Below are 17,049 nucleotides of genomic sequence, written 5' to 3'. Positions count from 1 at the left end.
GACTTAGTTTATCTCTGACAGGTACAGTGCAGGGGATGTTGAAATGATGAGACCCTGTAACGCTGCAGAGGATGTGGGGCAGTTCTGCCAGCTACTGAAACTTGACCCTATAGTGCTACTTCACACTTACTCCCACGGACAGCAGCAAAGGTGAGACTCAATATCCTAAACCAACATGGCAACATTCTTCAGAACATCTCCTTTTGTGTTCCATGCAAGAAAACATAATACATATATATATATATATATATCTTTTAAACTCCTCATTCCTCTCCTGTCTGCAGCAGCAGTCCCATGCGTGTCTTCCTCAGTCCTGCTCCGTTAGCTTTCTAGTGGCACAGTTCCTGGACATTTCTGAAGTTCCACGCCGTTCCTTCTTTGAGTTGTTGGTCACTTTTGCCACTAATGAGCTGGAGTGTGATACACTTTTGGAGTTCAGCTCCACTCAGGGTCAGGATGCGCTTCACTCCTACTGCAGCCGACCCTGTCAAACAGCCCTGGAGGTCAGAGATGCCCTGGAGGTCAGAGATCACATGACTGTTGATGTGGAATAATACAACTGTTTTTTGATGTCTGTAAATTCAGTTCATACGCTGTCTTCTGTTGTCATAATTAAGGAGTATGCGAGAGCTGTGTGCTTGTTAAGATTTTCTGGCTCACAAAAAGTTTTATGTTATCATATCAGTAGTGTAATGACTCTCTAAAGTCAACTCTTTTTGATCAGGTACTGGCCTCAATTGTGAAAGTGAGTCTGGACTGAGATGAATGGTGTTAAGAGCATATGGTGCTTTGATTCCACCAAGTTTACAAGATGGTCAAAACTCAGTTGTGGACCGACCACTATTCTTCTCCTAAGTTGTTCCCCACTGCCTTTGAACTGGGACCAGTAAGTGTATATGAACACACACACACACACACACACACACACACACACACACACTACCAAACCATGAATTTGGTTTGATATTAGCAGTAAACTAGGCAGTTACTGCTTCCAGTTTTGTTGTATACAATTTGATTAACTGACGGATAAAGTGACCATGAATGTCTTACAAATAGTGTATTCAGTGAGAGGTGAATATTGTGTTGGACAATCAAGTGCCTTGGAGTCAAAAACGTTGAGAACCACTGTAATAGATGATAAACACTTTCATACAAAGACTGCTCCAAAATATTAGTTTATTCAAGACAAAATACAGCATATGGTTCAGATAAAGGGTTTTCTGTCAACAGTTGTAAATTCACACATGAAACATTAACTGGTATAGATTCAAATCATCATAAATGTTATTAAAAGGTTTTTACACACACCGTTCAGTGCCATAGACTCAAATTCAACTCTGGTTAAACTGTCTTTAAAAGAAAATTTCACCATACAATGACAATTCTGTCATCAATTACTCACCATCATGTCACTCCAAACCTATGACTTTCTTCTGTGGAACACAATAGACAACATTTTGAAGAGTGGTGGCTCCAAACAGATTTGGTTACCACTGACAAAAAACACAGACATTTCCATTAATATGTTCACCAGAAGAAAGTCAGTCATACAGGTTTGGAACCAAATGAGGGTGACAATTAAAAGTTTTTAACTATCCCTTTGAGTCTACAGCACACCCACTGCTAAAAATGAAGCAGTGTGTGTAGTCTACAGGTTTTCATGATTGTTTCTATCATATTTATTTCCACTGTGATGAAACCAGTCAGACAGAAGACTTCAAACTGAGAATAAACTGGAGTGTTACACTGTTTGAATATCTTAAAAAAACTACCATTTGCCACTTATACATTCAGATTCATAATCGCAAAGAGCTCTATCCGTCATATTACAAACTCTAGACATCAAGGAAAACTCCCCGCTTAAAATCCTAATGCCACCAAGTCTTGTGCCTCTTTTTAAATACGGTGATCACACTGGCAGTAACACTTAGCTTCTTGCATAGCTAACATTGATCTTGACTTGCCTTCACATTATTGGCTTCGGATCAAACACATAAAAACAGCCTCGTTCAGTGCTCGTAGCTATCTGAGCGCTATTGTGTGGACCTGATAGATTTCCTCAGGGAAGTTCTTCTGCTGCTCCTCACAGATGATGTTGAGTCCGGCCCGGGCTACTAGGCGATGCAGTACATTCAGGTCCCGACACACGCTGCTGTCTACATCATCAAGTATTACACCTTCATACGCAACATTATCCTTCACCACGATCAGGCCATCTGGACGCAGACCGCTCCGACAACGCCTCAGGAATTCCACCAGGTGGTCATCGGTCAGGTGACCTAATGGAAGATTCATTTGCTCGATTTAACCATTCCTATTAGTAACAGTTTTAGAAAACTTATCATAGTTGATGTAGTGAAAGAAGTGAATTGCTTCACCTACCGATCACCCACTGGATCCATATGACATCGTAGCGTTCTGGCTGGGGCTGAAAGTCTTGTAGGCCACAGCAGAAGTAGTTCTCCACCCGCTTGGCTTCCTCACCCAGGTAGGTACGAGCTTTATCCAGAAACTCCTGAGTCACGTCCACTAGATCCACTGTACGGAAGAGGGGCAGGAGCAGCCGCTTGGTGATACGGCCAATTCCAGCACCACAGTCCAGAGCACAGCCTGTCCCAGTCTTACCCGGGCCTTCCTTAGAGTAAAACAGGAAACCAAATGATTGGGTGTTTCTCATGGACTTTTATTTATGATTAGGTGAAAAGCTGAGTAACTGTGGGAAAGATAATTGCCTTATATTCATTTCAAATATTTAATTTTAAAAGACCTAACAGTGGACTACAATTCAGAATCGTAGACTTGCAAAAACATTTGGGGTCTGTAAGATTTTTTTTGAAAGACGTTTTTAAAAGAAGTCTCTTATCTTGACAAAGGCTGTATTCATTTAAACAAAAATACAGTAAAAACTATAATACTGTGAAATGATATTGAAATGTAATATATTTTAAAATGTCATTTATTCCTGTGATGGCAGGAACTCCAGTCTTCAGTGTCACATGATGCTTCTGATATCATTCTAATATGCTGATTTGGTGCTTATTAAATGTAAAAAAGAAAAAAGAAAAAAAAAAGAAACCTGTGCTGTATAATGTTTTTGTGGATACGGTGATAGTTTTTTTTTCATCTAGGTAAAAGAACAGCATTTATTTGAAATATAAATATTTTGAGACATTATAAAATGTCTTTTGATCTATTGAATGTGTCCTTGCTGAATTAAAGTATAAATGTAGAATTACTCACCCCGAGGAATTTTTGAAGAAACTTTTTGGAGCCATTAATGTCGATGCTGGAAATGCTGCCATAACCTCCCAGCATTCCATCTACAGTGGGCGAGACTTCCTTCCAATAGTGTTCTGCCTTCGAGTAAAAGACTGTCTGGTTTTCTATCAAACGGTCTTCCATCTTTGTGCAACTCCTGACCTCAGAGATCAAAAGAAGACAGTTTCACAACAGATCTGAGTGAGAAAGTCAGATTTCTTCTTCACCATCATATCATGCTTGCATATTTGTAAAAGCATACAGTACATGTAGTCTCTCAATTCTGTTGCACATTTCTAAAATTATTTCTGCAATTGTATTTTCTGTGTGAAAGTATTTATGCTGCCTCTGTGGCAAATGCACCTTTTTGTGGCATACTGTATATATTGTTTCAGGTGAAGCTTCTGTACAGTGTTAAATGCATTTGTATCTAAATGAATCAAATTAATCCGTTTCAAACTTCTTATGAAACTTTTGTACTCAACTGCTATTAGTCAAGTTTAGTGCTTTTCACAATACAGGCTGCTTTAGTTCATATTTACAGAAAATAATTTTTTAATGGTTTTATGTGGGAAACCCATAGGCACAACTATCCTCATCTAGCATAGCACAAATTACAATAAATATACAAGAGCCAAATATGATCGGTTTCATAGTATGTGTAACACTAGTCATGCATTCACTGAATAAACTACCAGTATGTCAATGTTTGAGTTATATGGGTAATGATAATGAAAACACAATTCAATGAAATGGTCGAGAGCCAAATATTCAGCCTGTAATGAGACCTAAAGAGCAGAAGAATATTTAGCTTTAACACTGTCTTATTCAGACACCTGGGTCCAAATGTAGCTCTGCTGTCTGAAGTCATCTGTCAGCAAGAGTCACTTCACAGCCGACTGACTGCTAAGATGAATTATAACATGTGCTCTACCAACGAAACAATTTCAAATGAAAAAAAAAAATAGTAGTATATTTCAGTATATTTCATAGACTAAAAAAAAAGAAAATAGGCGTATGTAGAGAGTAATAAATGGTTATTGAACAATGTGAGCTACAGTTGCTTCTATGTTTATCCTTAACTCTCATTACTTACTGGATTGACTTGGACCCAAAAGATTACACACGTGATTCTGCTACCGTGCTGTCGTCAAAGATGTCTTGTCTTTCGGCTAACGTTATATTTGGAGGTGACAAAAAGTTACACGTGTTGACACACGGCCAGTTCGAGATCACACACCTCCGCTGACATTTGTATGCCTTAACAGTAATTTAGACAGTTAACACTGACGTACCTATGCTTTCCTGCTCTCGCTGACTGTCTTTTCTTACAATCGGTCATGTCCCTACTGAAACACTGCTGCAGAACTGCCCCATTAAAGCTTTTCCAGCTCCATTGGCTCCCCAAAGCAGAAATACTACACGCCTCACGTCACTTCCTTATTTGACTCTAGTGTTTCCCTTCAGCGTTTTTGTTTTCTTTTGTCTCCATCCTGTGGCCGCCCTTAAACTTGCATATGTGGCTAAGAAACTGTCAAGTAAATATGTAAGGAATATATAGGTGCATCTCAGTAAATTAGAATGTCGTGTAAAAGTTCATTTATTTCAGAAATTCAACTCAAATTGTGAAACTTGTGTATTAAATAAATTCAATGCACACAGACTGAAGTAGTTTTTGGTTATTTTAATTGTGATGATTTTGGCTCACATGTAACAAAAACTCCCCAATTCACTCTCAACAAATCAGAATATTTCATAAGACCAATAAAAAAAATACAAAAAAACTTTTGGCCTTCTGGAAAGTGTTAATTTACTGCAGGATACTCAATACTTGGTATGGGGCTACTTTTGCTTTAATTACTGCCTCAATTTGGCGTGGCATGGAGATGAACAGTTTGTGGCACTGCTGAGGTGGTGTGGAAGCCCAGGTTTCTTTGACAGTGGCCTTCAGCTTATCTGCATTTTTTAGGTCTCTTGTTTCTCATTTTCTTCTTGACAATAGCCCATAGATTCTTTATGGGGTTCAGTTCTGGTGAGTTTGCTGGCCAGTCAAGCACACTAACACCATGATAATTTAACCAACTTTTGGTGCTTTTGGCAGTGTGGGCAGGTGCCGAATCCCGCTGGAAAATGATATCAGCATCTTCAAAAAGCTGGTCAGCAGAAGCAAGCATGACGTTTTTTAGGATTTCTTGGTAAACCGGTGCAGTGACTTTGGTTTTCAAAAAACACAGTGAACCAACACCAGCAGATAACATTGCACCCCGAATCATCACAGACTGTGGAAACACTGGACTTTAAGCAACAGGGCTATGAGCTTCTCCACCCTTCCTCCAGACTCTAGGACCTTGGTTTCCAAATGATATACAAAACTTGCTCTCATATGAAAAGAGGACTTTGGACCAATGGCAACAGTCCAGTTCTTCTTCTCCTTAGCCCAGGTAAGACACTTCTGACATTGTCTGTGGTTCAGGAATGGCTTAACAAGAGGAATATGACAACTGTAGGCAAATTCCTCGACACTTTTGTGTGTGGTGGCTCTTGATGCCTTGACCCCAGCCTCAGTTCATTACTTGTGAAGTTCACTCAAATTCTTGAATCGATTTTTCTTGACATTTTTCATAATGCTGCGGTTCTCTTTTGGTTGGTTGTGCATCCTTTTCTTCCATACTTTTTTCTTCCACTCAACTTTCTGTTAACATGCTTGGATACAGCACTCAGTGAAAAGGTCACTCAGGGTGAAATGCTATTTCATGCATACTGAGTTTTTTACACTGTTAAAGAGTTGGATTCCCATGCTAAACATGGACAAAGTTTCAAAAATTTATTTTTTTGTTTTGTTCCAAAAATACCTCTTCCGGTTTGTCACAAATTTCGGAAAGTTTATTTCGAGTATGGGTCTGTGTGACGTTAGATGGAGCGGAATTTGGGTCCTAAGGGCACGTCTGCCGGAAGAGCGCACGCTCCCGTAGAGCAGAGCAGAGACATTCACTGATCAGAGCGAGAGACCAAATTGTCACAAAAGAAGATGTGTTTTTGGTTGCCAGGGCAAGACAACCCTGCACAGATTACCAAAAAAAAACAGCATTAAGGGACCAGTGGATGGAGTTTATTTTTACAGAGCATCAACGGAGTTTGTGTTTGTTCCCTGCATTTCGAAGATGCTTGTTTTACAAACAAGGCCCAGTTTGACGCCGGATTTGCACATCGTTTATTTCTTAAGGATAATGCAGTCCCAACAAAAAAGGGTCACGATCGTGTGTTGGAACCGCATGCGATGAGTAAAACTGCTTCAAATATCTCTGTGTTGTTAACTTAGCTATCAGCACGTAAGCAGATCAAGTAAACAACATGCGATGTTGTCATCAAACTGCACTTTCCACATGTAACTTACAGCTTAAAAAAAAAAAAGACGACACAAAGTGGAACTTAGTCATTTTCCAAAACCGCTAAGCAAATATATACAGTTTCAATACATACCACATAGAGACGTTGTTGCTGATGCTGCTCTTGTTAAATTTCAGCCTCTGGATCTGATTCTGGATCATAAATATACAGCTGAATCTGACTGTTAGCCATGGTTTGTTGATGATGTTTTTTTCCTCACGGTAATGTCACAGCTTTCAAATGCTCTCAACGCAAAAGCCTACTGGCGCTCGTGATTCTTTAGCTCCGCCCACACGTCACGCCTCCAGCCGGTCGTGTTTTTCCGGGAAAAATCGGTACAGACTATCTTCCTCTTATAAATATAATAAAACTAAAGACTTTTTGGAGTTATGAAGGATGCAGTACTACTCTATAGGTACTCAAGATTAACAGGATATTGAGTGAAAACGAGCATTTCACCCCCCCCCCCCCAACTACTTCAGCCTGTGTGCATTGAATTTATTTAATACACGAGTTTCACAGTCTGAGTTGAATTACTGAAATAAATGAACTTTTCTTATAAGGGTCAGCTTTTTAAGTAGGTGTTTTTTATTACAATCCATTGTTTCATCTTCATTTAGTTCGTAAGATCTAGATACTGACATAGTTACACTGCTATACTCTTATAAACTCTTTGTCTCTCATTTCCCAGAGATCTCCAGCCTCTTAAATAAATGTTCATCTGAACGGTCCTAGTTTCAATCCTGTATTTGTTTTGTATTCCTTCCAGCCACTGTTGCCTTTTCTTTCTTCTAATCCCATCTCTTATTTTCCCTCCCTTCATTACATGACAGCATGCTTTCTGTCTCGCCTACTTGTGCTGGTCTCTCCTCCCCCACAAGTCCAACATTTGACTGCTCTCCTCACACTCCCCTGGGTAACTCTTCTCTTCCTCTTTCTCCCTGCTGGCTGTGTCTGCTCTTCCTCTTTCTGTCTCTCCTTCTCAGCCAAGCTGGCAAGGTATACAGATGATGACTCAGTACACTGCCTGTCTGCATCAGTCAGTCGATATTTAATCTGATCTGCTCTCTTTCACCCTATCTTCTTCTGTCTACTCCCTCTCTGGCTCCTGACACCTTTTACAATCTCATTAGAATTACAAAGAGGCTGGAGAAATGGAGCGGAAATCAACACTTCTGAAATGTCCTGAGTCAGCAGAGCTGGCCGGCTCTTCTCTTTCCTGTCTCTGCCTGTAGTCCTCTCTCTCTCTGTGCCCTCTTCATGTTTCTCCTTTCAGATTAATATGTTTGGCAGTATAGTCACCTAGATTTGACTTGAAAAGGGAGATACATACATAAGATACATACATAAAATATATACAGATACACAAAAGGGATATTTCTAAGACAACTGAGAAAATTGTCTTATTGTACTGACAAAATAATCCCTTTTTAATATTGAAGAAACAAAGTCATACTAGTTTGGAATGACATGAGGTTGGGTAAATGTTGAGAAACTTTTTCATTATTGGTTAAATTGCCTCTTTGTGGCAGAGAGTGTAAAATGCAATAAAATCAAGAATCTGTGATTTGTTAATTCTCTTTAACTTTTATTTAATTGACAAAAGAACAATAATAATAATAATGATAATTTCCAAAGTTTTCACTGACAAACTTAAATGTATTTTGCAAATATAAACACATTTTGATTTTGATGCCTGCAACCCGCTCCAAAAAAGTTGGGGCAGAGGCAAAATAAAAGTGAAAATGGTGTAGAATCTCCTAATTAAACTGCTCTGAAACAGCTCACAGCAAGCAGGTGAACTGGAGTTGGCCATTGAAAGCATTGGAATTTTTTCCAATTAAAGAGAATGAACAAATAACATATTCTTGATTGTATAGTATTTCATGAAACATCCCTTTTCTGGAATTGGGGTTGTATATTGTATATCAAAATAACATGCAGATTAGTATGCAAATCTCATAACTTTCTCTGACATCAGGTCAGTGTAACGTGTATGTTCGGTTCTGTTTTGGTTTTGGTTTTGTTCTAGGCCTAGTCCATAAGTACACAGGTATTTTTGTAAATTCATTTTCCCTCTTTTGTTAAAAAAAAATCTCTGTCCACATGAATACGCAAAAACAAGCTAAGAAGCGATGTCAAGAGCATGCCAAACCAACAGGTGCCGATATAACCCTAACCATAAAGCCATGTTGGCCAATCAGAAGCCAGTAAACAAGTTTAGCACAGTTATTAGCAGCAATATTTTGACTACATCCACCATCGCACAAACTCGTCTGATGTTAACAAAGGAGATAGAGGTGCACAATCTGATGTCAAACAAAGGAGATAACAGTGCACACTTAAACATCACAAGCCTGGTTTCACCAGCTACACAACACTGCAATCAGAGTTTATGAAAACATCCTGGCAGGAGATTTAAAAAAGGTTCGGTTTCAGTGACCTCGGCTCTTCCTCAATGTCCTCCACTTTGCAAGGTGGATGAGCTTTGGATCTTCCAGTCTCCATCTCCAACCTGCAGTGTCGATCCTGTGGCTCCCCCTCAGTCCTCCGAGCCCTGGACTCCACCTCTGCCTTCCGACCCTTCAGCTCGTCCTTGGCTTCACCAGGTTCTGTCAGTCCTCAGACTCCACCGGGCTCCATCGTCCCTTCAGCTACAACTTGGGGAGATTTTCCGACCTGCCTCCACCATGGTCTTCCACACCTCCATCCCTCTGGCTCTGTCTGGTTCCTCCTTCCGTCCGCCTCCTCCTTGATCCTTGGTCGCTCTGGCTATGCCCAGGCCTGTTGACCCCTGCCTTGGTCCCGTGAAACTGTGGCTCCGCTCCTTCCTGCCTCTGCTTCCAACCCATTTTCTAAACTATTAAGAAAGAAAACGTCTATATTTTTGTGCTCTAGGATGTGGAGTGATTTTCATCTAGAGCAGAGGTGGTTGGCTTAAGGGAAAGGTGTGAAGATGTGTCTTGCATTGGGTGGAGGTCACAAATTATCTCTCAACTCATCCTTCTACTCATATGTAGACCTTCATTCACCCTGACTCAGACACAAGGATATATGTATCAGTCTATAAATGTCCTGTGCTTAAATATAAAGCAAAATCACCCTTGTGCATTTATTAAGACATTCAGTTCATGCAAGGAAGGAAAAACAGCCTCCTTGAAAAAAATAAACAGATAAGATAAGGGCACTTACTTATTATGTAATAATTTGCATTCAAAGTGACTGTTAAACTAACTACTACTGACATGATGCTATAACACTATGACATTACATATTGTGCTTCTTGTTAAGCAGTGAATGAACCAAGAAAAATGTATCCTGCAGATGTTTCGTAAAAGTCAGCTTGAGTCATTTGTAGGACAGTCTATTTTTTTTTCATGATGTTGTTGTCAAATCAATTGAATTGTACAAAAGTGACACAAAAGTAAAACATGTTATGTTATTATTTCAATCTGAAAGTGTAGATTTCTTATGTGTGTGAGTGTGACAACTGTACTGAAACATTCCCCTTTGAAAGTATTTTAAAAATCACTTGTGCATTAATTAAATTAGCCACGTGATGGCACTGTTGTATTATATTCAAGCTTAGTGGGGCAGCTTGAGGTTAAAATCATTTCTTTATTCAGTCAGTCATTTATACTTTTATTAATGCATTTATTCAGTCAATCAGTCTATATATATAGTTATATTTAAACATAACCTAGGCACGACAGGATCTGTAGTTCTCTCAAACTAACACTAACAATAAACACAATGCCCCATAGTGGTCAGAGCTCAAAACACAGTGCTTGACACTATTTCGGATACCAGTTCTATTTGCCATACTACCTTGAAGTATATGTTCTATTGAAGACAATATTATGAAAATGTACATGTATAAAATATGTTAATTGTTACAATAGGTTCATTAGATACATATTCTGTATGTTAAATATATTGGAATTATGACTGAGATTGATAAGTGTCTGTCACGCCACAGTTCTTACGTTAGATACCTCCGAGGACTCTTCATGTTAAACCTAGTTAGACAGTTAAAATAGCAATGTATTTAAAATAGCAAAATATTTACAATGCATGGTTGTATTGTTTAAAGCCATTTTATTCAGCAGATGGCTATTGTTAAATAATTACAAATCCAATGTTGTAAAATACACTACTATATTATACTATATATAATATAATCAAATCAAATGTGTATATGTGTAAATATTGCACATGATAGCACAGGCCTTTTAACAAAATACAAGCTGTTATGAGTGTATATTCCTCTGTGTTTGCTGAATTTCTCTGTTTGTGTTCTTAATTACAGAAAAAATACGAGACAAACTGTTGTATTCCTGTCTGCCATTTGCTACAGTCATGTGCCTGTGTTTATGCATATGTGTATGTGTATGCAAATGTTTGTGTTTATACACTTTGAAAGGTCACAATGAGGTCTTATGCCTTATTCAAGCTGAAGCATATGGCCAGAATGTCTGTCACAGAGCCAAAAGGCAAAAACAAACAAGCCAACTAAGAAATGTTAAAATATCATTAACAGTGTTTTTTTTTTTTTTCTCCTCAAAAATGAGTCAAACACACAATGTATTTGAAGAGAGAGTGTGTGTCTGTGTTTGTGACACATGACAGCTGTGTGGTTCTTTGATGTTTGGAATTACAGTTGGATTACATCAGGGTAGTTTGGATGGGAGCACCTGTATTGTGATGGGAGGAAAAAACGTCAAATACGCAGATGAAAAGAGAGGCTGGACTGAGGTCTTTCTTGAAGCAAAAGAAAGCAATAACAATTTTATTTATTTATATATAAAAAGAGTGTAGAGTTATGCAAGTGTGCATGTGAATGTATGTTTGTTTCTTTAAATATTTTTGTCCCTGTACGATTTTGGTATTATGTCTGTTTTAGAAGCAGTAGCCATCAGGTAGCTAACTGCTATTATTTACACAGCCCTCTTGAATACTACATTCTGATTGGTCAATAATTAACTAGAATATTTTTGAATGATGGCTGATTAAAATTTATGATTCATGTTTCATGTTCATGTTTTATATTATATTATGTTATAATTTATTTAAAAAAAATGGATGAGAGGCTTTTTCAGCTGTGTGATATACTAGTGATCACAGAACCGTTTGTATCACTGTGCTTGCAGCATTTCTCACAGTGTCAGGGCAGCTGCACAAATCCACTATAATTTTAAGTTTTTTTTAAATAAATGTATCATTTTTTTATTATGGAATGTAGTTTTAAGAGTTTTTTTTAGGGGAGAAATTGTTATTTAGACTTCAAATATGCGGTTTGTTAATTGGAATATTTGCATCAATGTTTTTCGGAGATGTGAGCTCCAGGGCGTCAGCGGCTGTTCGGCGCTCATGAACCCGCCGAGAGCAGCCTCACCTCGGCCAGTGCTTCTGGAATTTGCTGCTGGCTCTGATGTCTCTCTATACTGGTTAAACATGAGCTATAATTCATTTCAGGTAAATCTAACAGGCTGTCTTTGTTCCAGAGCAAATGGTTTTAGTTAATGACAAAGTCTCCTAACGTTATATTTTATAACTTTAATGATGTATATCAGAGCGCTGCCTTTGTACTTTTGACTGAATTGCTTAGCAAATTTTATGATGGCTGTTGTTGTTCATTAAATACTATTATTCAATGTATAATATTTTATATAAATAATAGTAGTTTTTGATAACCCAGATAGCATGCGTACATCTGAAAAATGGAAAGCATTTGTTGTGTACAAAAAACATCTGATAGACGTCTTTAAGATGTCAGTTTTACATACATTCTACACACACGGGGGCCCAGTGTGCTGAACCAGTTGCACCCTCACTAAAGATGGCCCTCGCCGAAACACAGCCCTTCTGTGTGATATTGCTCATATTATATTAAATTATATTATATGGTTGTAGAATTATATTATCTTGTTTTACTGTAAATATTAATTGAAAATGTAATTGAAAAAAGATCAAATAAAATATTAATTTTAGAATTTAAATAAAATGCTGAAGTTGTAAAAGATAAAATTACAAAATCGCATAACTAAATTACTAAAACTTAAACTAAAATGTCAAAATAAATGTAAATCAAAATATTAATAATACTAAAATAACAGATTATATTATAACAACAATAAATTATATAACTATATATATAATTTTTTTATAATCTCACCTTTTGTATATTAATATATCCTTGTATTAACATACAACAATGTACAACATACATCAGCAGCAAACTTCAAGCAGTCAACAGCAGGCTCTTAATGGAAGCCAGAGCTCTGCAGGGCGTTGAGGTGAATGCTTAATGACTGAATAACAATCAGCACTGGGTGAGAACAGGATTAGTTCTGTCTTTGAAGGTCTGAGGTCTGATGTAGTTTCTGGTTTCACAGTGCAGCAGTGCCTCGCATTTTGAGAATAGAGGCCATATGAGTGTGAGTGTGTGTGTGTGTGTGTGTTGGAATGTTGTGTGTGCGTTTATGGAACAAAACAGGACTGAATGTTACACAACCCAGCTACACGCCTTTAGTTCATTCTGTGCTTGCCATTCTAGCTTCCTTCTACCCTCTTTCTCTTCTGATTTTTCCCCTCTCTTTCTGTTTTCCCCAATGTGAGCCTCTGACACCACCATCACCGCCAACAACTCTCTCTCTCTCTCTATTTCCTGAGATCAGCCCTGGTTGGGTAGATTGAAGTGGACAGCAGTGCATAGCACATGCTCACTACTGCCTCTCTGCTTGATCCCTGACCTAGAAACAGAGAGAGAGAGAGTATACTAAAAGATTACTGAGAGGATAGAAGTGTCCAGTGTGGGTGGCTTTACTGACAGATTTTATTTTAATGATTTATAATCATAATTATAAAGTTAGTATTTTACTCACACATGAAAAATGCGAAGAATTGAGTTTTGGATGAATATAAATGGTCTGAATATAAGACAAACCATATTATCACAGATAAAGAGTGTAAGGCAATTGGATCAGATGTGAATTACCAAACTAGTCAGTTGCACAGGAGCTCCCTACCTGGACTGGAGGAGAATTGACACTCCTGTGAGACTACTTTTGGCTGGCAGATAGTTAAAAATGCATAAGCCATTTTCTTATTAATATTTCACACAAGCAAGCTCCCTATCACCAGTGCAGCTGTAAGCATGCAAGCAGTACAGAGAGCAGGAGAGAAAGAATGTGAGAGAGATATGGGGAGAGAGACTAAATGAGTATAAAAAGAGAAAAGAAGAATGATAAGGGAAAGCAGTGTAAAAAAAACAACAACTATATATGTAGAAAGAAATAGGATGGAACCCTGTTTCCCATTTTTACCAGACTGTTGTTATAAAACCAGTTTTAAGAAGAATCATATGGAACCAGACAAACTACTGGATCCCTCACATCCAAGTCATCTCCTTTTGAACTTTTCTGGTCTGGCCAGCACTACAGATCACCGAACACCAGGACAATTACACACTCTCCCCATTGTGCAATAAAAATATGTGCAATGCCACTTTCATATTTCATGTGCAATACTACAACTTTTCGTATTTACTGGATACCACCCATCTTTGTCCATCCTGACATCTTATTCCATCTACAGCACACCTGTAGCCTACATATTTGTTTTATATATACGTACGTGTGTGCGTGCGTGTTTAGGGCAGTGTGGCCTGATGGTTAGAGAGTTGGACTAGCTACCTGAAGGTCGGTGGTTCCAGTCTCAGTGCTGGCTGGAGTTGGGGGGGGGGGCAACTGGGGGTTCAGTGCCTTGCTCAAGGGTACTTCAACCCATGGGTCTCTTCCGCCCTCAATACCCATGGGTTGAAGTACCCTTGAGCAAGGCACTGAACCCCCAGTTGCTCCCTTGGTGCTAGATCTATAGCTGCCCACTGCTCCAGGTGTGTGTTCCGTGTGTGTTCACTTCTCACTGCTGTGTGTGTGCACTTGGATAGGTTAAATGCAGATCACTAATTCCGAGTATGGGTTACCATACTTGGCAAATGTCGTGACTTTTACTTTATTCATAGTATTTTTTTTTTTGTATTACCTGTATGTTGTTGTTTCTGTGTACTTGTAGTTTCTGTCACAAAACAAACATACTTGGCAATAAAGCTCTTTCTGACTTTCTGAATATTCTCAAATGTTTAAACAGTGTTTCGTTGACAGAATTTCTTATTGGTGCTTCTCACTTGGAACAATTTGTATGTATCAAATAAATTATAATTCTTTTACATTTTTTATATAGCGCTTTTCTAGACACTTAAAGCGCTTTACATAGACAGGGGGTATCTCCTCATCCACCACCAGTGTGCAGCATCCACCTGGATGATGCGACGGCAGCCATATTGCGCCAGAACGCCCACCACACACCAGCTTACTGGTGGAGAGGAGATTTAGCAATTTAGCAAATTAGCAACTCTTGTGACAGTATAGCAGAACAGTCTTATTTTTTTCTTTCATAATCATGCTTTCTTTCCTCTTTGCTTTGTATTAAATTATAGTTTCAATAACCGTTGTGAGCATAGTGTAAAAACAGCATCATCTAGTGGTAGTACGGCCAAACAGTAAAAACAGCAATATTGTAAAATGTTTTCTATTTGAATATATTATAAAATGTAAATTATTCCTGTGATTCCTGTTATATTCCAAGACATTATTCCAGTCTTCAGTGCCACATGATCTTTCTAATATGCTGGTTTGCCATTTAAACATTTCTTATTATTATAAATATTAAAATGGTTGTGCTGCTTACTATTTTTGTAGTGACCATTCTTGGATAAATAGAAAGTTAAAAAGCATTTAAGTATAACTGCATCCTTGCGGAAAACACATAAATCCATTACTAAATAAATAAATAAAATAAATCTTACTACTCCGAAACTTACAAAACTGAACAGTAATGTAGATTAGTAGATGATTCTTCTGCACAATCTGACTTTGCTGCAGCCTGGAATTGAACTACTGGTTTCGTCTGGTCAGAGGAGAACTGGCCCCCCAACTGAGCCTGGTTTCTCCCAAGGTTTTTTTCTCCATTCTGTCACCGATGGAGTTTTGGTTCCTTGCCGCTGTCGCCTCTGGCTTGCTTAGTTGGGGTCACTTCATCTACAGCGATATCGTTGACTTGATTGCAAATAAATGCACAGACACTATTTAAACTGAACAGAGATGACATAACTGAATTCAATGATGAACTGCCTTTAACTATCATTTTGCATTATTGAGACACTGTTTTCCAAATGAATGTTGTTCAGTGCTTTGACACAATGTATTTTGTTTAAAGCACTATATAAATAAAGGTGATTGATTGATTAGATATTACATTTATTTGCATACAGCATTGTGATTGGTCTTCCTTGGATATGTGAAGCAATCTTCATTTGCTAATATTACAATGATGTCAATGGCTATTTTACAAATACAGATACAGAAAAAATAGTAAATATTCAATGATTACTTGCTGAATAGAAGTATAAATTTAAAGACAAACAAACAAAAAAATCTTACAGACACCAAACTTTTGAACTTTAGTGTATATATTCACATATTTAATGGGATCAAGTAAAATATAACTGAACATATGAAACAGCATAATAAAAGCATATATAAAAGCAGTAATAACTGAAAGTTTAAAGTACCCTGTATTCAAGGACAGTTATTTTAAAGCAAATTACCTGCCATTTCATCTCTATCATCCTGCATTTCTTCGGCAAGGTACTGAAGAAATTTTGTCTAGTAATTTTAGTGATACAAGTCATTCATCTATGTTGTGACCCAGTGTGTGGACAACCTTTCATTCTTATTTCAGGCAATTATTTCACCCCCCCACCCCACGCCTCTTCCCACACATTTTGCTAGGAAAAACAGCTGTGTTTACAGTGCTAATTATTTGATTAAAATCATAATCAATTTCTCCACAAATCAGTAGGCTTGGCGACACCTAGGGAAAAGCTGTGTCGCCACAATTCTTTAAAAATGTCAATGCGTCCTGATTTCACCTGCTAGACATTTGCTTAAAATCATGTATCTTCATCCTTAGCTCTTCTCAGTAGCTGTTTCTTCACCATTGCAAGTTGATTTGCTGATACTCTCATTCTAGAATGTCACTTTGCAAATCATTTTGCAATATATTTGGCTGCCATAACAATAACCTTCCATGCTTGCTGCTGTTTGCTGCCGTCCTCTCAGTGCAAGCAGCTTCTCAATTTAGCTCGGTAGCTAAGCTGGAGAAATGTACAAATGAAAATGTGAAGTGTTTTGCTGTCCCTGTAAACGTTCATTTTCTGTTGCCAGCAAACATTGCAGATCAGGATCAAGAGCCTCTAACTGTTATAAGTGGAATTACATTTTATTGTTTATGGAGTCATATTTTGTTTTAGAACGGGACAAAAGATAATGTGATGATCAT

The 17,049-nt window shown here is 38.0% G+C and overlaps 1 protein-coding gene across 6 annotated transcripts; it reads right to left on the bottom strand.

Annotated features, from left to right (window-relative positions):
* Window positions 1-1,162: 1,162 nt before the first annotated feature.
* Window positions 1,163-4,718, bottom strand: LOC128006905 (N-terminal Xaa-Pro-Lys N-methyltransferase 1). Of its 6 annotated transcripts, none has more exons than XM_052592774.1 (5): window positions 4,557-4,711; window positions 4,358-4,433; window positions 3,244-3,423; window positions 2,386-2,638; window positions 1,163-2,282 (listed from the first exon to the last, which is right to left on the bottom strand). In XM_052592774.1, exons 3-5 carry the CDS (start codon window positions 3,403-3,405, stop codon window positions 2,026-2,028), a joined length of 672 nt encoding a protein of 223 aa, XP_052448734.1. In that variant the 5' UTR covers window positions 3,406-3,423; window positions 4,358-4,433; window positions 4,557-4,711; the 3' UTR covers window positions 1,163-2,025. The 6 variants fall into 6 exon arrangements, with proteins under 6 accessions (XP_052448734.1, XP_052448735.1, XP_052448730.1 ...); XM_052592775.1 differs by having other exon boundaries at window positions 3,244-3,418; XM_052592770.1 differs by lacking the exon at window positions 4,358-4,433 and having other exon boundaries at window positions 3,244-3,418; window positions 4,557-4,718.
* Window positions 4,719-17,049: the final 12,331 nt, after the last annotated feature.

This window comes from Carassius gibelio, chromosome A5 (assembly GCF_023724105.1).
Source record: "Carassius gibelio isolate Cgi1373 ecotype wild population from Czech Republic chromosome A5, carGib1.2-hapl.c, whole genome shotgun sequence".
Taxonomy (NCBI): Eukaryota; Metazoa; Chordata; class Actinopteri; order Cypriniformes; family Cyprinidae; genus Carassius; species Carassius gibelio.
The sequence above is the reverse complement of the archived record's forward strand: the minus strand, read 5'-3'. Positions and strand labels throughout refer to the sequence as shown.